This window comes from Capricornis sumatraensis, chromosome 10, assembly GCF_032405125.1.
Source record: "Capricornis sumatraensis isolate serow.1 chromosome 10, serow.2, whole genome shotgun sequence".
In the NCBI taxonomy this organism is placed as follows: Eukaryota; Metazoa; Chordata; class Mammalia; order Artiodactyla; family Bovidae; genus Capricornis; species Capricornis sumatraensis.
Window position 1 is genome coordinate 105,233,852 of NC_091078.1, and position 22,588 is coordinate 105,256,439.

At 65.8% G+C, this 22,588-nt stretch overlaps 3 protein-coding genes across 8 annotated transcripts in view; 1 reads left to right on the forward strand and 2 right to left on the reverse strand.

Annotated features, from left to right (window-relative positions):
- Positions 1 to 10,983, forward strand: part of MGLL (monoglyceride lipase) — a 92,294-nt gene extending 81,311 nt beyond the window's left edge. For all 3 annotated transcript variants that reach the window (XM_068981846.1, XM_068981845.1, XM_068981844.1), the window contains 2 exons: positions 7,061 to 7,276; positions 8,913 to 10,983. In XM_068981846.1, the coding sequence (XP_068837947.1) occupies positions 7,061 to 7,276; positions 8,913 to 9,038 (342 nt within the window). In that variant the 3' untranslated portion in view covers positions 9,039 to 10,983. The remainder of the gene's footprint in view (positions 1 to 7,060; positions 7,277 to 8,912) is intronic.
- Positions 10,984 to 16,283: 5,300 nt separating this feature from the next.
- Positions 16,284 to 21,857, reverse strand: ABTB1 (ankyrin repeat and BTB domain containing 1). 4 transcript variants are annotated; one of them, XM_068981773.1, is made up of 13 exons: positions 21,743 to 21,857; positions 20,732 to 20,794; positions 20,406 to 20,461; positions 19,893 to 19,952; positions 19,559 to 19,703; positions 19,310 to 19,469; positions 19,197 to 19,242; positions 18,815 to 18,910; positions 18,606 to 18,724; positions 18,315 to 18,410; positions 18,072 to 18,239; positions 17,446 to 17,646; positions 16,284 to 17,380 (listed from the first exon to the last, which is right to left on the reverse strand). In XM_068981773.1, exons 1-13 carry the CDS (start codon positions 21,796 to 21,798, stop codon positions 17,174 to 17,176), a joined length of 1,473 nt encoding a protein of 490 aa, XP_068837874.1. In that variant the 5' UTR covers positions 21,799 to 21,857; the 3' UTR covers positions 16,284 to 17,173. The 4 variants fall into 4 exon arrangements, with proteins under 4 accessions (XP_068837874.1, XP_068837875.1, XP_068837876.1 ...); XM_068981774.1 differs by lacking the exon at positions 19,893 to 19,952; XM_068981775.1 differs by lacking the exon at positions 19,893 to 19,952 and having other exon boundaries at positions 18,806 to 18,910.
- A 302-nt stretch (positions 21,858 to 22,159) lies between these two features.
- PODXL2 (podocalyxin like 2) overlaps positions 22,160 to 22,588 on the reverse strand; it is a 41,318-nt gene continuing 40,889 nt past the window's right edge. The window contains exon 8 of the mRNA XM_068983158.1: positions 22,160 to 22,372. Coding sequence (XP_068839259.1) covers positions 22,160 to 22,372 — 213 coding nt within the window. The remainder of the gene's footprint in view (positions 22,373 to 22,588) is intronic.

Consider the following 22,588-nt stretch of genomic DNA (forward strand, 5'->3'; position numbering starts at 1 on the left):
TCCGGCCCTTCTGGGGAAGGGGTAGAGACTCGCCCCTCGCTGGTCCTCACCACGGCGCCGTCGTGGCGCCTCTGCTGGGCCATTGCCCTTGTGGGTTGAGCATTGAGGTCTGGTCGTGTCTGCCTTCTCGCGCCCATTTGATTCTAATTGGTGTGTGTTGTGTCCTTGGGCTGCGTCACTCTTTCAGAAGCTGTGCCCTATCCCAGGGCAGGTTCTTACCCCTGGACAGTTGGTTATTTGTCCCGGAGAGGGGGCAGTGTCGCCCTGCCCAAGCTCGTGGCCTGAGAGCGGAGGAGGACAGCGCAGGGTGCACCGGGGGCGCCAGTCAGGCCGGCGTCCGTGTCCACGGGTCCCTGTGGAGGCCAGGGCGGTCCATGAAGGTGCTGCCCAGGGCACCATGCCCCCGCCCCTCTGGTGAAGGGCCAGCGCCCCGTCCCCAGCCTGCGAGGATGGGGCCTCGAGCTCCAGGCCAGGCGGCTGTCTCATCCTCAGTCACCCACAGTGGCCCGTGTAGCAGGGGCAGACAGGCACTCCCCAGGTCCCAGGGCCTGCCCGGGGTCGCCTGCCTGAGAGCTCTGTCTGGGGGGCAGGACCCTGCAGGCTCACGGCCGGTGGACAGGCAGTGCCCTGGAGAACGGGAGCATGACGCCGAGTCGTCTCCTGCCTCAGTTTCCCGTCTTCCGTCAGGACGCTGAGCTGGGGGGTCGTGTCTGCCAGTCAGCCCGGGCTTCCTTGGGGTCTGGCAGCATGATGGGATATGGCCTCCTGGCCCTCTGAGCCACTCAGCTGGGTGGGAGTCACCCCAGACACGCAGGCAGGGATGTTCAGGCCACGGCTCCAGCTCCCCGGCCTCGAGAGCCTGCTGTTGCTGAGTCTGGCTTGTGCGGGACTCCAGAGGGAGCCAGTCCGCCCAGTCATCCACAGCCCATTTGAATCAGAATTTAATTTTAAAAGCAGTCCCTCCAAACCCCCATCTTGGAGCCACATTTGACCCACCAGGGTTGAGAATATTTGAGTAAAGAAAGATGTTCATTCCAAGAGGCAGACCTGTGTGGTGAGAAGCATGGCATTAGAGCCAGTCCTGACGGGAGCGGGGCCGACATGAACCCATTTCACAGATGAGGACACTGAGGCTCGGAGGGTAAACCTTGCCTGAGGTTGCAAGCCCGTTGGGGCAGAGCTGCGACACAGAGCCTCTGATTTCACAGTCTATGCTTGGCACGTCCTTGCAGCTGGGGTTTACGAGCGTGGAGCTCCTGACTTGTACTTCCTGGTCCACGCGGCGCGCGTGATGGGCGGGGGTGCCGGGGTCCACCACTCCGTGTGCAGGGTCACTGCGAGGTGAGGCCTATGGGCAGGGCCTCCTCCAGCTGCTGCAGCCAAAGGATGACTGTTTCAAATGTGCGGTTTCCAGTGAAACCACTGATTTCTGCATCAGCCTCTTCACACTGTTCAGGGCTTCTCAAGGCAAGAACGCTGAGGTGGCTTGCCATTCCCTTCTCCAGTGGGTCACGTTTTGTCAGAGCTCTCCACCGTGACCTGTCCGTCTTGGGTGGCCTCACACAGCACGGCTCATAGTTTCACTGAGTTAGACAAGGCTGTGGTCCATGTGATCAGTTTGGGTAGTTTTCCGTGGCGGTGGCTTTCATTCTGTCTGCCCTGTAACGGAGACGAGTAAGAGACCTGTGCAGGCTTCCCAGCGGGAGGGACTGGCTGAGGGGGAGCCTGGCTCTTGCTCTGATGGGCAGGCCCTGGCTCAGCTCAGTTCAGCTCAGCTCAGCCGCTCAGTCGTGTCCGACTCTTTGCGACCCCCTGAATCGCAGCACACCAGGCCTCCCTGTCCATCACCAACTCCCGGAGTTCACTCAGACTCACGTCCATCGAGTCAGTGATGCCATCCAGCCATCTCATCCTCTGTCGTCCCCTTCTCCTCCTGCCCCCAATCCCTCCCAGCATCAGAGTCTTTTCCAATGAGTCAACTCTTCACGTGAAGTGGCCAAAGTACTGGAGCTTCAGCTTCAGCAGGCCCTTGCTTGGTAAATCTTTAATCCAGCCGTCTGCTGACGGGTGGGGCTGGAGCCCCTGCTCTCCTCAGGACTGCTGCTGCCTGTGACCCCGACCCCGCGGCAGGCCACTGCCGACCCATGCCTCTGCCAGAGGCCCCCACAGCCAAGTCTGGCTCCGTATCTTCTGGGGATCACTGCTTCTTCTTCCTGGGTTCTGGTACGTACACAGAGAATTCCAGGAAAACATCCACTTTTGCTTCATTGACTATACTAAAGCCTTGGACTGTGTCGATCACAGTTAACTGGATAATTCTTCAAGAGGTGGGAATACCAGACCGCGTTACCCGCCTCCTAGAAACCTGTGTGCAGGTCAAGAAGCAACAGTTAGAACTGGACGTGGAACAACGAACTGGTTCAAAATTGAGAAAGGAGTGCATCAAGGCTGGATAGCATCACCCTGATTATTTAACTTCTGTGCAGAGTACATCATGTGAAATGTCGGGCTGGATGAAGCACAAGCTGGGATTACTGGGAGAAATAGCAACACCCTCAGATGTGCAGATGACACCACCCTTTTGGCAGAAAGTGAAGAACTAAAGAGCCTCTTGATGAAAGTGAAAGAGGAATGAAAAACCTGGCTTAAACATTCAAAAAATGAAGATCACGGCATCCAGTTTCATCACTTCATGGCAAATAGATGGGGAAATAATGGAAACAGTGAGAGACTTTATTTTGGGCTCCAAAATCATTGCAAAATCACTCCAAAATCATCACAAGCCATGAAATTAAAAGACTCTGCTCCTTGGAAGAAAAGCTATGACCAACCTAGACAGCATATTAAAAAGCAGAGACATTGCTTTACCAACCAAGGTGTGTATAGTCAAAGGTATGGTTTTTCCAGTGGTCATGTATGAATGTGAGAGTTGGACTATAGAGAAAGCTGAGTGCTGAAGAATCGATGCTTTTGAACTGTGGTGCTGGAGAAGACTCTTGAGAGTCCCTTGGACTGCAAGGAGATCCAACCTAAAGGAAATCAACCCTGGATATTCATTGGAGGGACTGACGCTGAAGCTGAAACTCCAATACTTTGGCCACCTGATGCAGAGCCAACTCATTGGAAAAGACCCTGATGCTGGGAAAAATCGAAGGTGGGAGGAGAAGGGGATGACAGAGGATGAGCTGGTTGGATGGCATCACTGACTCTATGGACATGAGTTTGGGTAAACTCCGGGATTTGGTGATGGACAGGGAGGCCTGGTGTGCTGCAGTCCATGGGGCTGCAGAGTCGGACACGCCTGAGAGAGGGAACAGCCGCAACTGCAGCAGCTGTGCTGGGCGGCGGGGGTGGGGGCGTGGGGGGCGGGGTGGGGCGGGGGCGTGGGGGAGGGGCGGGGGCGTGGGGGAGGGGAGGGGCGGGGCGTGGGGGAGGGGAGGGGCGGGGGCGTGGGGGAGGGGCGGGGCGGGGACCTCGGCCTTTTGAGAGCTGAGAGTACCCGGGCAAAGAGGAGAAAAAGATCACGAGATGATTCCAAGCACTCTGTTTGAAAGGAGCAGATTTCAGAGCTTCTGTCTCCTTTGTAAAATCACGAACAAGGCCTTACACCGAACGGAAGCGTCTGGGTGACTGCCTCGCGGGCGGGCTTCCCTGCGCACCCACCGCCGCGTCCCCGTCCACGGTTGCACAGCGCCATGTGTCCACGGGGGGGGGGGGCGCGCTCCGGAAACACCGCTCAGATTCCCTGCTGGGCAGACTCGGAGCCTGGACTCCGGCTGGATTACGGTAGTGGGCAGAGAGGCTTAGCTCCTGCCAGCGGGCGCTGGGAGCTGCCCTTTCCACATTCTGCCGAGCTTTAAAAATAGCAGGGCCGAGGGGCGGGGGAGCGGAAACGGGCGGAGCAGACACCTCGAGGACCCAAGTCGGCTGAGGCTCGCCCTCCGTGGGACGTCTCCCCTGCAGCCCGGCAGCCCTGAGGCCCGAGGCCCGGCACTGAGGGCCCGTCGGGCTTGCTGAAGCGGGACTCGGGGAGCGGCTGCGGGCTGGCGCGGACGCAGGCTCCCTGGCGGGCTCCCATCTCTGGGGTTCACTGCGGCAGCCAGGATGGGCGGCATGACCCCCCACCCGCACTTGACAGCCTGGGACCCGCAGGCGCACACAGGCCCCGGCGCGGGAAGAAAGGCAGGGCCCCCCGGCGTGGTCTCAGCACCGCCCGCGGCGCTGCCTTGCTGCCCTGCTTCTTGCCACAGCTCCAGAACATCTGTCTCACGAAACTTCAGCCCAGAGAGGCCAAGTCCCTTCCCCAGGGACTCGCAGCTGTTCCGTAAGGATTTGAACCTATGTCGGGCTCTGTGGTGAAGAATCCAGCTGCCGGTACAGCAGACGCAGGTTCAATCCCTGGGTCAGGAAGGTCCCCGGTGGAGGAGATGGCAACGCAACCCCTCTAACCTTGCCTGGGGAAACCCACGGACAGAGGAGCCTGGCGGGCTACCGTCCCGGGGTCGCAGAGTCGGACAGGACTGGAGCGACTCAACCACTCTCACCTCGGAGCTCCTGGCCCTGCAACTGGAAACAGCAGCCGCCGCTCAGCCTCTTCTCCGTTCTCCTCACATTTTGACCCCGTCGAAGTACTGAGCATCCAGCTTCCACCTCGGCTTCCCCAGAACGCCGTGAGCCCCTCCCACTCGGCAGAGCCATGGATGTTCCATGCGGCCGTCAGGCCAAGGCCGCCGGCGGGGAAGGCACAGAGGAGGAGCCTCTGACTGCTCACGGCAGGGCCCCAGCCCGGCTCTTCCGGGAGCGCCCTGTCCTGTGACAGGCGGTCTGCCTTCCAGAACCCAGCCTGTGTTGTCGCTGCACCAGGACGCACTCCAAGCGCCTCCTGGCTGGTTGGCATGCACGCTGGCCAGCCGTATGGCGAGTTCCGGGCACCTGGGGGGCCGAGGGGGGGCTGGCCTTGCTCCCACTCACAGCTGCAGGGGGCTCCGCTCCAGGCACCCACCCCCGCCACCTAACGTTTCCGGTGTGCCTGCGTTGAGGATCGCACCCTGCTCCTGTGGCCTTTGTGGCTTCTGCCCACGCGGCCGGGAGGCCGCCTGCCCACGGCCTGGGGGCCTTGGCCACGCTGAGGCGTTGAATCATCACAACCAGGGCTGCAGACAGGCCCGGCCTCCCCCGCCGCCCCTGTGGACCTGGCTGTCACTTCCCTGCAGGCCAGTCCTGCTCTGCGTCTCGTCCCCACGCACGGCTTATCCCCACAAAAGACTCGTCTGTTTCCAGCAGCTGAGGGTCTGCCAGTGCCTTACAAATAAGCCTCGAGCCGCAGGAGGAGCCTCTCTTGGCACAGACCTCTGCGCAGGGGTGACCACGGGGGCCTGGCACAGCCGGTGCCCCGCACAGAGGTCTGCTCACCCCCTCCCCTCCCCGTGTTCCCCACTCCCTGCCCCCCGCCCCCTGCGACTCTGGCGGGAGCATCTCTGAGCCCCAGAGAGGCTCTGCGCTTCCCCGACAGCTCAGCTGGTAAAGATTCCACCTGCAATGCAGGAGACCCCGGTTCCATTCCTGGGTCAGGAAGATGCCCTGGAGGAGGGAAAGGCTACCAACTCCGGGGTTCTGACCTGGAGAATTCCGTGGACTGACTGTATGGTCCACGGGGCCACAGAGAGTGGGACGTAACTGAGCGACCTTCACTTTCTGAGAAGTCAGGCAGGGTCCGTGCGCCGCTGCCCGCGTTCCCTCCTGCAGGACCACAGGGTTATGGCGGCCAGGACGCCTGCGTGCGCGGGCCGGGCTGACCCCTCAGAGACCCCGCGCTGCTGCTCTGTGACTCCCCCTCGAGGCCTGTCCACTCTGATGGTTACTGGAAGAGGGTCACAGAGACGTGGTCGCCCAGGAAGGCCTCTCTGGGGTCAGGGTGGGTGCTGGCTGCTCAGGTGCTGCGGGCCTGGCCTTGGCGGGGGAGGCCCCGTGTGCCTCCTGTCCGGGGTGCAGGACACTGAACCTCGGGCAGGTCTAGGAAGACCTCAGAAAGCAGAGGCTGCTGGCATTGGGTGGGCTGGCTACCTGAGGGGCTTGGTCCCCTGAGCCTGTTCCCTTGTACAGGAGTGTGGGCTCTGCCCTGCCCTCCTGGCTGCACCCTCCGCACGCCCGGCCTGCCCTCCCCCCGACACCCAGGTCTCAACCCGTCAGTGTGTACACGGGGCCTGTCAGCCTGTACACGGGGCCGGTCAGCGTGTGCACGGGGCCCATCAGCGTGTGCACGGGGCCGGTCAGCGTGTGCACGGGGCCGGTCAGCGTGTGCACGGGGCCCGTCAGCGTGTGCACAGGGCCTCTGTGCCCCAAGCGTGGGAAAAGGGCCCGGGGCAGGAAGCCACTTGGGCTGTCCGAGCAGTTAACCCAGAGCCATGTCCCCGAGGGGCTTGGCGGCTGGTCAGTGGACAGGCACCAAGCCACTCAGGCAGGATGCGGTGTGAGACACCTGCCCCGTCTGCTCCAGCGAGCAGGCCCCTCGCTGTCCCCTCGGGGGTGGGTGGAGCGACACCAGAGACAAGGGCAGGGCCAGGGAGCCCCCCAGGGCTGGTCAGATCCCGAGCTGCAGGCAGACCCAGTGTCAGAGGGGGTCCTGAAAGGCGGATGGCTCAGGAGGGTGGACCTGGCTGCCCGGTGTGTCTGGCACAGGGGCGGCCGTGGCCTTGGGTACACAGGGCAGTGGACCGGCCTCTCGGGACGGCAGGTGGCTGCTGCATGAAGCCCAAAGCCTCCTCGGGCCCCCGTCCCTGCACTGACTGACCCCTAGCGACTCAGCGGGTTAACCCTGGCGACCCTGTGTCAGGGGAGACTCATACGCGGACCCGCGCCAACCGCGGTATCGTCGCCACGTGAAACCATCGACGCCAGCCTACGCTGCGCTCACGGGAAGGGGCGCTGACTGAGGCTGAGCCTGTCTGGGGGCCCTGGGCATGGGAGGGAGGGTGAAGGGCCGGCCGGCAGGAAGCCGAGGCGCCCAGGGCCGTGCGGGGGGTGGCTCCCCGGGGTCTGACGGACATCCCTCTCCCCGCAGGTGGACAGCTACAACTCGGACCCCCTGGTCTGCCGGGCGGGGCTCAAAGTCTGCTTCGGCATCCAGCTGCTCAACGCGGTGTCGCGGGTGGAGCGGGCGCTGCCCAAGCTGACGGTGCCTTTCCTGCTGCTGCAGGGCTCTGCCGACCGCCTCTGCGACAGCAGAGGCGCCTACCTGCTCATGGAGTCGGCCAAGAGCCAGGACAAGACACTCAAGGTGAGCAGCTGCCGCCGCCCCGCATCAGGAAGGCCGGGGTCCTGCCCTCGGGAGGCGCATCCCAGGTGCTGGTGAGGCGTCAGCTGGCCGTTCACTCCCCGGGGAGCGCCCGCGTGTCAGGCACAACAGGATGGAAAAGTGTCGTTTCCGGTGGGGAAGCCCCCCGAGTGTCTCCCCTCTAGACCAGGAAGCTGGCTGGCTGCAGGGACAGGGAGAGAGCGGACCCACAGGCTGTGTCCGCACTGAGTGGTGGCTAAGTCTGAAGGGGGCTCACGTGTGCGTGGCTCCCAACCCTGGCACCCTCCCCTCGGGCACGGCCACATGGGTGCCCAATCTGGGGCTGCCTGATTGGCCACGGGCACACAGGCGGTCCCTGCGGTGCCGCGCCTGCTGCGGGGGCCGGGGTTGTAGCTCTGCTCTGCCCTGAGTCTTCTGCCCGCCCGCCCCCTCCCCAGCTCTGCTCCGAGGGTCAGCCCTGGCCAGCCGGCGGGCAGAGGGGGACTCAGATGAGCCTGGGATGGGGGCGGGCTGGAAGGAGATGGTATCTGGGGGAGGCGGCCCTGGGGACCACAAGTCCTGTTCTGATGCTCCTGAAACCGGGACAGAGGACTGAAAGCGGGGGCTCAGAGGTCTACACCCCATGCTCACAGCAGCCCCGAAGAGCCCAGTGGGGTCCATCCCAACAGCGGAACGTTACTCAGCCTCGGAAAGCGGGCAGGTGGGGGTGGGGGGGTTTCTGATAGCTTCCTGGTGCCACGTGCATGGACGCGCCTGGAGGAGGGCTGTGCTCAGTGAAACGAGCCGCTCACAAGAGCGCAGGGTGTGTGCCATTCCACCCCCAGGAAACGAGCAGAGCTGACGAAAGTCATCGCGGTAGACGGCAGAGGGAATCCGCTGTGGCCCTGTGGTTGGGACTCGGTGCTTTCAACTGCCGGGGCCCTGGTCGCAGAGCTGAGAGCTTGTAAGCCATGTAGCTTGGCCAGGAGAAAGAAGGAAGAGAAAGTAGCGTGCTGTCTCCAGGGGCAGGAAGCAGGGCATGGAGCGGGCGTGTGGCGGGGCCAGGCTTTAGCTGTCACAACGAGCACGCTGCAGAGCCGCCTAGGACGCCGCGCGCCCCCAGCCGCACACGCAGCGGCGGTCACGGTGGTCAGTTTCCTGTCACGTGATTTTAGTGCGGTCAGTGAAAGGAATTTGGAGACACCTGTTAGAAATTGCCGGGAATGGCAAGGAGGCTGCTGGTTACACACGTGGAGAGTCCGGAAGGAGGTGGGACTGGAGATGGAGATTCTGAGGCGTCGACCACGGGCGGCTCCTACAGCCTGGGGCCTGGACGGGGTTCTGGGGGGCCATGAAGGGAGGAGGCCAGAGCCCCCCCATCCCGCGGCCACACCAGCCTGCAGCTCAGGGTGCCGCGTGCTGCCAGGACCACCACGTGGGGGAGGCTGGGGACCCGCGGGGAGACGAGCACAGACAGGGCGGGGTGGCGGGGGGACGGTGTTTAAGGAAAGGGCCTGCGACCGAGGAGGGGCGTCCGTCTGCAGGCTGCCCGCTGACCAGCCCTGGCGCAGGGCAGGGGTCCTCTCTGGGGCCCTCGCCACCCGCTGTGGTCCTGACCGCCCATCTCTCCTGGTTGCAGATTTACGAAGGTGCCTACCACATCCTCCACAAAGAGCTTCCCGAGGTGACCAGCTCCGTCTTCCGGGAGATAAACACGTGGGTCTCGCAAAGGACAGCGGTGGCGGGAGCAGGGTGCCCGCCCTGAGCCCCCCGGCCAGCTGCGGGGCCACTGTCAGCAGGCGGGCAGAGGAGGGGCAGGGGCTGGCTTCTCAGACGTGGCTGAGACACACACACACCCCCCCCAGATTGGAGGGACCCCCAGCACAGCTGACTCAGACAGTCTTGTCACCTGTCAGGCTGCCCACCACAGGCTCTGCCTTAAACGGTGGACGCTTTATGCAAAAACCGGAGCTCACGGCACTTTCCAGAGAACGTGCTGGAAGGCCTGAGGCCACACAGAGCCCTGCCCCGCCTCTCCTGCCCTGCAGGGTCCCAGGACCACCCCCCCCAACCCCAGCAATAACTGGAGGGTGCCCTCCCGCCACCCCTCACCCTGCCTGTGCCCCTCTGGCCATGGGACGCGGGGCGGGTCCACTGCCCAGGCTGACTTGTGTGCCTGCAGAGGCTGGGAAGTGCCCGCGGGCCTACACTGGCCTGCGTCGGCTCTGTGAGCCCTGGGGGCCGGGCTGGGCCGGGGGGCGGGGGCCTGGGTGTGGGAAGGGGCCCCCCCACGCCCCTCCTGGGCGCGTGGGGGCGGCCGCTGCTCCAACTGCTTGCCCAACGCTCGGAGGGCCACTGTGCTGGACGTCTGTTCAGACGCGGAGACCGTAGGCGGGAAGCAGGGGTCTTGACGGTGGAGCCACTTCCAGGGGCCGGAGCCGGTCCCAGGTCGTGCCCTGCCTGAGGCCCCAGCAGGAAGGGTGATTGGGGCCCCCACAGCCGCCCCTCACTGGTGCCCCGCCCGTGCCCCCCACCCCTCCCTGTTCTGGCCGGTGTGGTAATCGGGGCCCTGCCGCCAAGGGGGTGCTTTCAGTGTCCGTGTGACTGTGGTGGGGGCACTGCGCCCCAGGAGGGGAAGGCGCGGCCCCTGGACGTAGGGCTGGGTGGGGCTCGCCCCAGTCCTCCAGTGTTGGGAGCTGCTGCCCCGCTGCGCCCTGCTCTTCTGGGGAGGTCCCCCGCCTCCATTCCAGGGCCCCCCACCGCACGCTGAGCCAGAGCGGGCCCCCCAGTGAAGGAGCCACGGAGAGTGGCTTCGTCGCCCTGTTTCTCTTTGGAGGAGGAAAAAAAATGTAGAAGACGCCCCGGGGGCTCCGCCTGCTGCCCTCCTGCACCGAGGAGCCGTAGAGACGCCACGCACCAGCCCACATCCGGCCACTGCTGCGCCTCACGCGGAAGTGTGTCACCACGGCGGGCCGCTTCCCACGCCAAATGCCGGGCAGGCACGTGGTCTGACCAGGACTCTTTCAGCGCATGGACTTACGTTCTTTGAAAGCTTTCAGAGGTGCACATTCAGCCGTCTTCAGCGATCTGGTCAAAGAATCGCCCCATTTGAAAGATGTTCCTCAGATCCGGGACTGTTTTCCTCACCGGGGTGGGCCGGGGCACGCCCTCCACGGTCAGGGTGCAGGTGGCTGTGTCTGGGGCCCCGTCCTGGCAGTACCAGCGAGTGCTCAGTCAGTCGCCTGCCATGCTGAACCCGGAACCCCTGGGCCGTGCCCGCCCGGCCCTCGGCGGTGCAGGGGAGCTGGGTGTGCACAGGCCTGGCCCTGAGGCGGGCGGAGCACCGAGGCCAGGGAGAGGCGGGTGGCCGAGCCCGTGTGGACCCGTCACTCAGGCCGCCTGGGCCACAGGAAGTGGTTCTGTGCGGACGGGCTTTCCAGGAGATGCTGCCCGCAGCCACTGGGGGTCCCGGCCCCCTGGGCCCGCTCTCGGTGGGGACAGGGTGCTGACCCTGGCGCCCCCTCGGCCCTGGTGCTGACACCCCGCAGGCCCCCACACCCCTCACCGACCACTGACACCCCCGTAGGACCACAGCGACTCCACAGTTTCCTGGCTTGCTGTCATCCCCATGGCTCAGCCGCCTCCCTCCCCGTCCGCTGGCAGTGAGGCCCTGTGTGTCGGGTAACAGATAGTGCAGGACCACACAGCTCACCCTAATAAACCACGGTTTCTGACGCTGTCGTCTGCCTGTCTGTCTGATCGACTCCGGGCGGCCGCCTGGCTGACCACGCTCTGTGGGCCCCCGCCTCCTGACGGGTTAGGAAGACGCCCTGGCCCCCCGACCTGGGGCTGTCCCGCTGCCTTGCCCGCCCCAGCTCCCCCGCGGCTGAGCCAGCGATCTGCGCGTCTGCCTGCATCCCGTCCCCTGTGCCCCAGGCGTGTCCTGCCGACCGGCTCCCTCCAGCCCTAGGCCGTCCCCGCCCACCTCCTGTCCCGCAGGGCGGCCAGGGTGAGTGTCCGGGGACTCGGACAGTCGCTTTTCCGGCCCCAACCCTCCAAGCCTGTCGGCCCACGGCCAGCCTTCGGGGGACCCTCAGAGCCCTGTGCCCTCTGGAACTGAGCTGCGTGAACTGGGTCTGCATAACGGTCTGGTCCCCGGGTCCAGGGCCAGTATTGCTGAGAGCTGGGGAGAGGCGCTGTCTGGGCCGGAACCCGGTGTTGGGGTCATGGGTGCAGGCCCACTTCACGGCAGACACCCGCGCCCCCACCCAAGGCCGTCCCTCCAAGGGCCCTGGGTTTACTGCGCTGCTGCTGTCCTGAAAGCCTCAACCGCCCTGCGCGTCTCTCTGCCCCGAGTCCCGGGCCACCCGCAGTCACCACTCTGAACTCCTGCGGCGGGCGACCCGTCCCGCATCACTCGGGGCTGCTGCTGGGGTCTGTCCTGCTCGTCTGGGGCGTGGCTCCTCCTGTTGGGTGCTCTTTGTTTTCCATCTCCTGACCTGGGTGAGGTGGGAGCGTCCTGGGCGTCCCCTCTCCCTGGGCACTGACGGGGTCTCTGGTGGGCTGGTGGGTGGCCTGGCCCCTGCCCTGTCGATGCTGCTGGCGAGCGGGATCTGGTCACGTGGCGTCCGCTTCCAGAATCCTAGGGCCCCCGGCTGGTGCCAGCTCACTGGGGGCAGAGTCGGCCCAGAAGTCTGGGCTGCGCCCACCCCCTGGTGGGGAAGCCAGGCCTGGGGTGGTGATGCCCCCTACAGGCAGCCGAAGCTGGTCCTGGAGTGGGCGACCACTGGTGGGGGGCGCGGCTCCTGACAGGTGGGAGGCCTGGGGGACCCCGAAGCTTGCGTTGGCTGCTAGTGTGCAGGGCTGGGGCCCAGCTGGTCCCGGGGCTGGGGGGGCGTCTGGGTCTGCTCTGCTCTGGGTGGGCCAGGTCTGGGGGTGTGGGACTATGGTTTCCTTTTTGTGATTTTTATTTTACATGGGAACATAGCTTTTGCCAAAAACCCTATGAGTTCAGCCGCTCAGTCGTGCCCGCCTCTGCAGTCCTGGGTGTCGCAGAGTCGGACACGGCCGAGCAACTGAACTGACGGTGTTTTGGCTTCCCAGGCGGCGCTAGTGGTGAAGAACCCACCTGCCAGTTCAGGAGACCTAAGAGATGTGGGTTTGATCCCTGGATCGGGAAGATCCCCTGGAGAAGGGCATGGCTACCCACGCCAGTATTCTTGCCAGGGGAATCCCCTGGACAGAGGCGTCCGGTGGGCTACAGTCTGTGGGGTCCCAGAGTCGGACACGGCTGAGACGGCAGCACAGCACATAACCGATTCAGGGCTGCGCTTCAGGGGCGCAGCCGAGTGATCTGGTCTCACACCTGCAGACGCCCTTGCTTCCTCGGACCCCTTTGCTGTGCAGGTTATTACCGAGTTCTGAGCAGCACCACGAGGGCCTTGTTGGCTGCCGTGTGAGTCGTGTATCTGTTCATCCCAACCCCCAATCTACCCCTCCCCGCGCTCCCCGTTGATAACCATGTCTTTTAAATCTGAGTCTGTGTTTTGTCCATATGTATCATTTTTTAAAGCTCTCACGCAGAAGTGACTGGTGTCTTTGTGTGACCTGGCAGTCTCCACGCCCACCCGTGTTGCTGCAGACGGCGTGGTGCTTTCGGCTGAGCCGCTCTCCGCGGCAGAACGCGTGTGCGCGTCGTCTGCGCCCACTCCTCGGCTGACGCCTCGTTTCTAGCCTTGGCTGCTGTTAGCAGTGCCGCTGTGAAGCCTGGGCTGCACGTTTCAGACTGTGGTGTTCTCTAGATGGTGCCCAAGAGTGGGGCTGCCGAGTCATACGGTAACTCTACGGTTGGTTTTTCAAGGAACTTTCATACTGTTCTCTGGAGTGGCTGCACCAGTTTACATTTCCACCAGCGGTGGAGGTGGGCTCCCTTTCTCCCCTCTCTCTCCAGCGTTTACTGTTTCTGGACTTTCTGATGACGGCCATCCTGGCGAGGGTGAGGGGACGCCTCCCTGCAGCTCTGATTCGCATCTCTAATAGCCGTGATGCTGAGCAGCTTCTCCCGTGCCTCTTGCCTGTCTGTCTGTCTTCGGTGGGGAAATGCCTGCGTGGATCTCCTGCCCATTTTTTCTGCTTGTTGTTCTGACACTGAGCTATGGGAGCCGCTTGTGCAGTTTGGAGACTGATCCCCTGCCAGTCATATTGCTTGCGAGTCTTTCCTCCCATGTTGTGGGTTGCCTGTTCCTGTTACGGCTCCCTTCTCTGTGCAAAAGAAAGTCCCGTTTATTTTTATTTTCATTACTCCAGGAAATGGATCCAAGAAGATGCTGCTGTGGTTCACGTGAGAGGGAGTTCTGCCTGCTTCCCTCTAGCAGTTTCACAGTTACCAGCCTTATAGGCAGGTCTTTAATCCACTGAGTTTGTCTGTGTGTGTGTGGTGGTAGAGGATGTTCTGATTTCTTTCACATGGAGCTGTCCAGTTTAGACCCTGCTTTCTGTGTCCGTGTCCCCCTCTGGTGGGCGAGGCTGGCCTAGCAGCCTCCCTGGAGGGCGGCCCGCCCAGCCCCATGGGTGGACAGTGCTGCGTCCTGGCCGTCTGGTGGGCAGGGCCGTGTCCACCAGGGGGGGTTCAGGGGGGTCTCAAGGCGGCCTGTCTGCTGCCGGCTGGGGCTGTGACCCCGCCCCGGGGCTGTGTGACTGAGTCTCCAGGCTCTGGGTCTGACGGGCCTGGATCTCAGCCCAGCGGCCGTGTTCACGGGGCCAGTGTGTCCCCGCCGCCCCGTCTCTCCAGGAGACGCTCCGCGGGCAGCAGGTAGGTCCGGCCCAGGCTCCTGCCCGGCTCGGCCTGCGTGAGGTTCTGTGCGGCCGTGTCAGCGTGAGTCTGTGGGTCTCTGCCTCACGCCTTCACAGCCACATGCTCCGGGAGCCCCAGGGTCACACCCCTGCATGGGGTGCAGGGTGGGTGCCCAGTGCTCACTCCTGGGGGACGCTCTGCAGCGTCACCTCCCCCCAGGGTGGGGGGCTCCGCCGTCTCGCTGTGGTTCCTTCTTCATGTCGTCAGTGGTAGGTCATCGCAGGGAGGCTTTGGTCTTCTCCGCCGACGGCCGGTGTGCTCGTGGGAGGAGGTGGGCCCAGGCCGTATCCACGCTGCAGCCTTGGATGTTCTCATGAGACGACGTCTGATGCCGTTCTCGCCGTGGGGCAGGTCCCGTGGGGGTCCAGAGCTGGCCTTGCCCCCGGGCAGAGGCCCCCCCCACCCCCGCGTGGCATGTAGACCTGAAGGACAGCCGACCCGCTCCCCTGAGCGCGATGGAGCGGGTCGCCCTTCCGTTCCGCAGTCAGGGCTGAGGCAGGAGGCCCGTATCCGCAGCTCTGCTCCCGTCGCTTGCTTACTTTCCTTTGGTGCGGCGACCTGCACTGGCTTCAGGCCTGGCTACTCTGGGAGATGCTGTGGCCACTAATCCCTGTTCAGCGTACGGAAATGCTTCCCTGGGGGGTGGGTCGTGGGGAGTCTTCCTGGGCTGTCCCCACCCCATGGACGCTCCTGCCAAGGGCTATCACGTGGCCTGTGCCCCGTGGTCATGGGGGCTGCTCCCAGAACCGAGTTGGGTGGCACGGCTTGCCCAAGGGCAGCAGGGCAGGAAAAGCCGATGGGGCACCAGGCGAGAACAGAGTGGGCGCCGGAGGGGCCGGGCTGAGGTCGCGGCAGCAGCCCCCAGGACGGTGTGTGAGGCAGTGCCGCCAGGGGCCGCAACGCCAAGACCAGCCGCTGGGCGGCGCCCACGGCCCTGGCTGGAGCGTCTGGAGCCCGGGGCGGACGCAGCCCCCGAGGGGGCAGGCTTGGGGGCGAGGCAGGCTGGGGGCAGCCGCACCCGTCTCCCCTGCCCTCACGGCCCTGCCTGAAGTGCGGGGCTTCCTGCCCGTGGACCAAGGTGCCAGCTCCTGCTCCTGCCAAGGTGTACTCCTGGCCGGCAGGGAGAGCAGAGAGGCAAGGGGGCTTTGCAGGCTCTAAACCAGAGGCGTCCCCTGCGAGCCTGGCCGCAGCTGAGGGCAGGGGAGCTGGGGAGGAGCCAGGCGTGCGCCTGAGGCTCTGGGGGAGGGAGACCCGGGCTGCACCCACCCGCAGAGGCCGACACGCAGGTGAGCAGGTGGGGGGCGAGGCGGGGCCCCGACTGGGGCTGAGGAGCCAGGAGAGACCCTCAGAGCCCACCCGGCAGCTGCTGCAGAGACTGAGGCCTCGGGAAGAGCACACAAGGGTCCGAGACCCCACAGACCGAGAGGGCTGAGCCACGTGTCCAGCTGCGCGTGTTCCGCCTTCAGGAAGAGTTCCCGCCGAGGCTGTGGGCTGAGCCCACGCATCCCGGGGCCCCTCAGGACGCACACCAGCGTGGGGGGCTGGTGGCACCACCCCCCTACCCACCCCCAACACACGGCAAGGGCACGGTGAGACTCAGTGGGTGGACCCCACTCCTGCAGGGGCCCCTCAGGACCCCAGGACGCACACCAGCGTTGGGGTCGGGGGCTGGTGGCGGCGCCGCACACACACCCTAATGACAGGCGCTGCGGCTCTAGCCCAGGGCCCAGCTGCCGCGGCACAGGTCCCAATGGGACGCGCAGCCTGGCTTCCAGAAGCTTCTTCCTCATCAGTCCCCACCTAAGGCTGAGGCTCAGACCTTACCCAGGTGAGAGCCGCTGATGCCCTCAGAACTTCTGCTCCAGGAAGGCGGGCGGCCCCAGCCCTGGGACTGCACGCCCAGCTTTCTGCCGCCCCCAGCCCCTCCTCAGCCTGCTGCAGGGAGACCCGGCCCTGAAGGCTAGGCAGTTTTCCAGGTGGAACAAAGCACACATCCAGAGCCTTCGTTCCTGCGGGTGGGAAGGCTATTATAGAAGGGCAAAAACTATTCTGGGGTTAGGGCCAGAACTAGGGTGAGGCAAGTGAAGCTCTTGCCTTGGGCACAGAACTTAGGAGCACCAAAAACCTGGGTAATCAAAATAAGCGATATTTTAATGTCATTAGTGACCCAAATGCTGACAATCCACACAGAAACATCGGCCGTGGCTGTGCTCTGGTGCCCCCGGGATGATGGGGCAGCGTCCGTGCCGTCAGGCTGTCTCCTGGGGGGCACAAGCTGCTCCTACACTCCGTGTTACCGAGAACTTCCCGTCGCTGCATTTTTCCTTGGTGGTTGGTCTACTTCCCCAGATGTGAACACTGCTGGGGTCTAGGCTTGAGATAGAATGCACGGATCATTTTCACCAGTAACATGTCTGAACACTGATTCGAGCGTTTGCTTAGAAGCAGGCATGGGGAGCTGGGCTCCGGGCTGAGGTCACACAGACAGTGACTTCTGTCCTTAGCCCCACGGCGGTAAGAACAGCGGGGCTCACTAAGTGTATACCAGACCGCAGACGGCTTGCCTCGTCGCCAGGGAAGCAACTGCTGGCTCCTCCAAACGTGCCCTGGCCCCCGAGGGTGGGGGACAGGCTGACCTCAGCAAGAGGAGCCTGCCTGGCAGAGGGCGGGTCCCGGCGGGCAGGTCTCAGGGCCCCGGCCAACACCATCTCGTCAATGAGGCCCCCTACCCCGTCCTGGCACACAGGCTCCCACAGTGAAGTCAAGCTTTATTGCCACGCTGACACTGTGGCCCCCTCGTGGCGGCTCTGTGCAAATAAGCCAGCTCTCCCAGGGAGACATGGCAGGAGGGGCGGGGGCTGGAGGAAGGCCTTCAGAGACCCTCACCCCAGGATGCCCTGAGTGGTGCCCAGCCCCGGAGCTCGGGGGCTGGTTTGTGCTGAGAAAGGCCTCATCCCCAGGCGAACCTCCCGGGGCCCCAAGCAGAGTGGAGAGAGCCGCTGCCGCCACCGGGACGCCCCCGGCTCCCTGACAGCCCCGTGTGGCGGTCAGCAGTCCAGGCCGATGGACACCAGCAGCTCCTCCAGCACCCGCAGGCGCTGTGCGGCCTGCTCCATGGCGTGGCGGGTCTGCACCAGGCTGCCCATGTGGAATCGGATGTCGTCCACCAGTGGGATGGAGTCCGTCTCCTGCCGGCCGGCCACGGCCGCGGCCTCCTCCCGCACGGCCTCCACGAAGTCCTCCTGATGCACCAGCTGTGGACAGGCCGGATCAGGGTCCGTCCTCCACCCAGGCCCGGCCGCCCGGGGCCCACACTCACCTTCTCGATGACCCCGGCCATGTACTTGGTACACTGGTCCTCCAGGCGCGCCAGGCCGAACAGCTTGGCCACACGCCACACCCCCACCACACTGTCCTCATCCAGCAGTTGGGCCAGGCTGCGGCCACACAGCTGCTTCAGGCCCGGCAGCAGGTACATGTCGGCCACGCTCAGCACGTCGTAGGCCAACTCTGGCGGCAGCTGCAACGACAGAGGGTGAGGGAGGGCACCTGGAGACTGAAGGCGGGCCCCTGGGGCTCACGGCACAGGCCGGCTCGGCCCTGAGACCCGCACGACCCTGAGACCCGCGCCTGCTGCTGCGGGGCAGGCCCCCACTCGGGCATCCCCTCGTCCAGCAGTGGCCATGACGGGAGCCTACAGAGGGTGCTCTGCCCCACTGAGCCCTCCCAGCTGGGTGCTGTCCCTGCCCTGGGCATCACCGCAGAGAAGGGAGAGATAAGCCCTCCTCCTCAGCCGCTGTTTCTTGGGGTCTCTATGACGGGACCGCACACACGCTGGCTGCCTTCGGGGCAGCTGAAGGCATCCTGGGGTCCCCAGCGCACTCTGGCTGGAGGCGCAGTCCACACGGGCGCACGCTCCCCTCGCCGGTCGGACGTATGGCGCACCTCGGTGTGGTCGCTGTACACATGGTACAGCACGTGTGTGAAGACCTCGGGCGAGATGCTGTGCAGGGTGACGGCCGGGAGGCCGCCTGAGGCCTCCAGCTGCTCGCTCTCCTGGAAGTGGTCGTCCAGCAGGGCCCGGAAGTACTCGCTGCGGCCACAGAAGAAGGCCTGCGGGAGGCTGGGCTCAGGCAGGGCTGCCCCGGGAGCAGGGCTGGGCGGGCGTCTGCGGGCGAAGCCACCTACCTTGTGGCAGAGGAAGTCGTAGCCGCCCACGCGGAAGCAGACGTCGGGGCAGCTGCTGAGGCCGGCGCAGGGGAAGGGCAGTTCCCCGAGGTCGCCCTGGGGGGAGGCGGGGCAGGCTCAGGGCAGGCGCCAGGGAGAGCAGCCTGGCCCGGGCCGGTCCTAGCTCACCCTGGAAGGTGACGCTGTTCCAGGGGTTGAGTTAGACACGAGAGCCGACAGAGCGAGAGAGGGGCTCAGAAAAGGGAAGCGCCAGGCTCTGGGCCTAACCTGCAGCCCAGGGCGGGGCCTTACCCGGAGCTCAGGGGGCAGGGCGCAGTCAGCCAGCAGGGCCAGGTCCTCCCGCAGCTGGGGGTCCGCCTGGGGGGGCTCGATAGTCAGCACCTTCATGCACACACCCGGCTTGGAGGCCACTGCGGGGAAGAGCGTGCCGCTTCAGGGGGTGGGCCGCCCGCAGGCGCCCGCCCGAGCCCAGGGCCTGAGGCCGGGACGGCCCCACTCACACTTGGCCTCCAGGGCACCGAGCAGGCCCCACAGCTGGCACTGCCGGGCCAGGCGCTCACAGTCGCTGACATGCTCCACGCCGACGTCCAGGCAGCCTGGGTGTGGGGACAGTGCGGGGGGGAGACTCAGGGACTGAGGAACCCCTCGGCTGCCCCCCGAACCCCCAGGAGGCAGGTGATCCATCTGCCCAACCACTGGGCTACAGGGCCGCTGTCCGAGCTCTCAGGCCCCAGGACAGCAAGAGGACCTCAGACCATGGGTGGACAAGCCGGCCGAGGCGGCAGCTGCACCGTCCCACCATGGCAGACGAGCCCAAGAGGGAAACGGCGGCCCCAAGGCCATGTCTGGTGCCGCAGCCCCTGCCCACTGAGTGCGGCTCACCTGTGTACAGGTACTGCAACAGCGCCCCGAAGGCCACGGGGTTGATCTGTGGGCAGAGACAGGGTCAGAGACGGCCACACCACACGCGCCTCCCCCAGCGCCCGCTGACGCACCAGGGGGTGCCTGAGGACCACCATGCTCTTGCCCTTCCACTTGGTGTCGAGCATGTGGGCGAAGTAGGTGCTGCGCGCGCCCAGAATGCCGCGATGCGCCCGGAAGGACTTGCCGTGCACCACGAAGGCCACGTCGCTGTGGAGGCCCTGCTCCAGGAGCCTGTGGGCCGCGGGGGGCTCAGCAGTGTGCCCAGAGTCCCGTGCAGCAGGAGAGCCCTCCCCGGCGCAGGCCCCGGCAGGCCGGCTCACCGCAGCAGGAAGCTATAGTAGAGGTCCCGCCGCCGGGAGGAGGCCGTCACCTGCCTATAGTCACGCAGCGCCCGGCGGATGGCGTCGCTCTGCGCGCCGTAGAGGCAGCGCTCACCGTCGAAGGTGTTGGCCTCGCAGCGGGCTCCTGAGGGCAGCAGAGCTGCCCGTCAGCGGGGCCTAGGGCTGCACGCCACGGCTGGGGACGGGGAAGTGCTCACCCTCCCACACGCACAGACACACACGGGGCCCCGGGACCGCCCTGCCCCAGCACCCTCCCCGCCAGGCCCTGGGCACTCGCCACCGGGCACACAGACACCTTGGAGGCCAGCCTGACCTATGCTGGGCCCCGGGGACACACCACAGACAGATGGTCCCCTGTCCGCAGAAAACTGGGCTTCCAGGGGCAGGAAGACACACACAGTTAGCTTCAGGGGCTCTGAAGAAAGCTGAGAAGGTGAAGGGTGGCTCTGGTGCAGCTGCCACAGGGGTGCGGTGGAGGCGCCAGGGCAGACAAGGGGCAGGGATCTGAGCCAAGCGAGCCCCTGGGAAAGGGCCGTCCGAATAGAGAGAATGGCATATGCCCAGGCGCCGAGGAAAAGCAGTGGTGCCGGCGGGGCTGGCTGGGGGCAGAGGGGCACACTTCACGGGGCAGCTCGGACGCGGCCAGGCTCTCCAGCTTGCGGGAGGCGCAGCTGGGAGGCCCTGTGGGACTTCACGCCGGTCAGACTGGCCTCCTGGGCGCTGGGCAGATGCTGAGCTGGGCCCTGGAGATGGGAGTCGGGGGACAGGTTCTGAGAGCACCCCTAAGGGGGTGCAGGAATGCGCCCACCGCCCACCCTGCACTCACCGTTGGCCAGCAGGTAGAGCACCAGCTCCTCGTGCCCACAGAGGCAGGCGTAGTACCTGAGGGGATGGGGCGAGGGCGCCGTCAGGCCCGCAGGCCTCCACCCCGCTCCCCTCACTCCCCCCTGCCCGGCACTCACAGGGGGTGCTGCCCCACTCCCCCCTGCCCGGCACTCACAGGGGGTGCTGCCCCACTCCCCCCTGCCCGGCACTCACAGGGGGTGCTGCCCCACTCCCCCCTGCCCGGCACTCACAGGGGGTGCTGCCCCACTCCCCGCTGCCCGGCACTCACAGGGGGTGCTGCCCCACTCCCCCCTGCCCGGCACTCACAGGGGGGTGCTGTCCCACTTGTCCCGCACGTTCACCTCCACTTCTCGCTGCTCCAGCAGGTACCTGGGCAGGGGGGACGGGGTTAGAGAAGGCCTCCAGGAGGAGAAGGAGGGAAGCCTCCCCCGGTGAGGGCAGGTGAGGCAGAGACAGCGCGGGACAGGCGCTGAAGGCCAAGCAGCCAGGACAGGGTGTGGACGTGGGAGCGTGGGCGTCAGGGGCCTCGGCGTTGGAGAGGCTGAGCACCCGCTGACAGCGCTGGGAGGGGCCGCCCAGCAGGAGGCCTGCAGGGTCCCGGAGGCGCGGGAGGGAAGAACGGGAGACTCCCTAAGGTGGGCGTCAGACGGGCTAGGGTAGGGGCGACCACTGAGGATGCTGGAGGCCTCAGCACATGCCCAGGCGGGAGGGACCCAGTGTGCTCTGAAGAGCACCAGGCTTTGGAGGCTACCAAGTAAACCCCAAGGGGCACCCGACCTGGGGAGGTCCCCAGCGAGGCAGCAGGACTCAAAAGTCGGGACTAGCCCCAGGGAGGGCTCCAGGAGAAGACGGGGAAGGAAAACAGTAGGCGCCTCACCTCCCAAGCAAGCCGCACCGCCTCCGGCGCGGCCGCGGTGACGGCGATGGCAGCACCCAGGCTCTCCGACAACCGGAGCCTGACTCCGGCCCCAGACGTTCCCAGCACCGGTCCGTGGCTCATCAGTAGCCACGTCGGGGATCCCAGGCCCGCCCCCAGGATCTGACCGCAGGGCCCTTCTCTTCCCTCCTCCCTCTGTGCCTCCTCCGGGCGTCCGCGTCACAGTCCTAACCCTAAGGCCACCGGAACCTCGGGACAAGTCACGCCAGCACCCACGTCCCCGCTCGGAGGAATTCCTCGACCCGCAGGGCCCTGCTTTGGAGCTCGGGCGCCGGCCGGGGGCTGGGGTCCACGCCTGGGTCGGCCCGTGCCCTCCCCCCACCCCCAGCGGGCGCTCCACGGACCGCCCCCGCGCCCTCCCGGGGACCTCGCGTCCTCACCGCACTCGGCCCACGTCCCCCTTCCTGCAGCTAGAGAACAGGTCGCAGGTGTCCATGGCGCAGACGCCCCGATGCCGAGCCACCTCGGGCGGCGGCGCCCGCCGGATATCAGCACGGCCCGCCCGCCCCGGCCTCCGGATATAAGCGCCCGCCCCGCCCGCTCCCTAGCGGCGCCTGGCGACCGGAGGACCGAGGGCAGGCGGCGCCCCGCCCGCAACCCGCCCGCCCCTCCGCCCCCGCCCAGCACAAGAACGAGGCGCGCAGGGGACGCGGGCCGGCGTGCTCTCCGGACGGCTTTAATGGGGTCCCGGGGCGGCCTCGAGGGGCGTCGGGCGGGGACGGGGGCGGGGCCGGGGCGCGTCCTGAGTCAGGGGAAGCGGGGGGCCCTGCGCCGAGGGCCGGGCGGGGCACAGCCCCTCACAGGTGCGTGTCCTCCTCGAACACGTCCGAGTCCTCGGGGTCGCGCCTGCCCCCCATGAGCGCGCTCCAGCCCCCCGGGCCGTTGACGGCGCCGCCGCCGTTCAGGCTGGGCTGCTTCTCCTGCGTCTCCGACTGGCTGTCGCTGGCCACGTCCAGCGTGGGGTTGTCGTGGCAGCCGTTCTCCACGAAGCGCAGCTCCTCGCCGTGCGACTGCGGCGGGAGGGGCCGCTGGGCGAGCGCGCTGGACCCCGCGCCCGCACCCCGGCCCTTCGCCGGCCCTGACCCCGCAAGGCCCTCGGCCGCGTCTTCCCCAGCTCTAAGCCTTTAAGATGACCACCGAGCCTCCCACCCAGCAGCCGGGGGCCCCACCCCCGGGCACCAGCGGACCCCTTTCTCACCACCCACGCCTTCTAAAGGGGCTCCTCC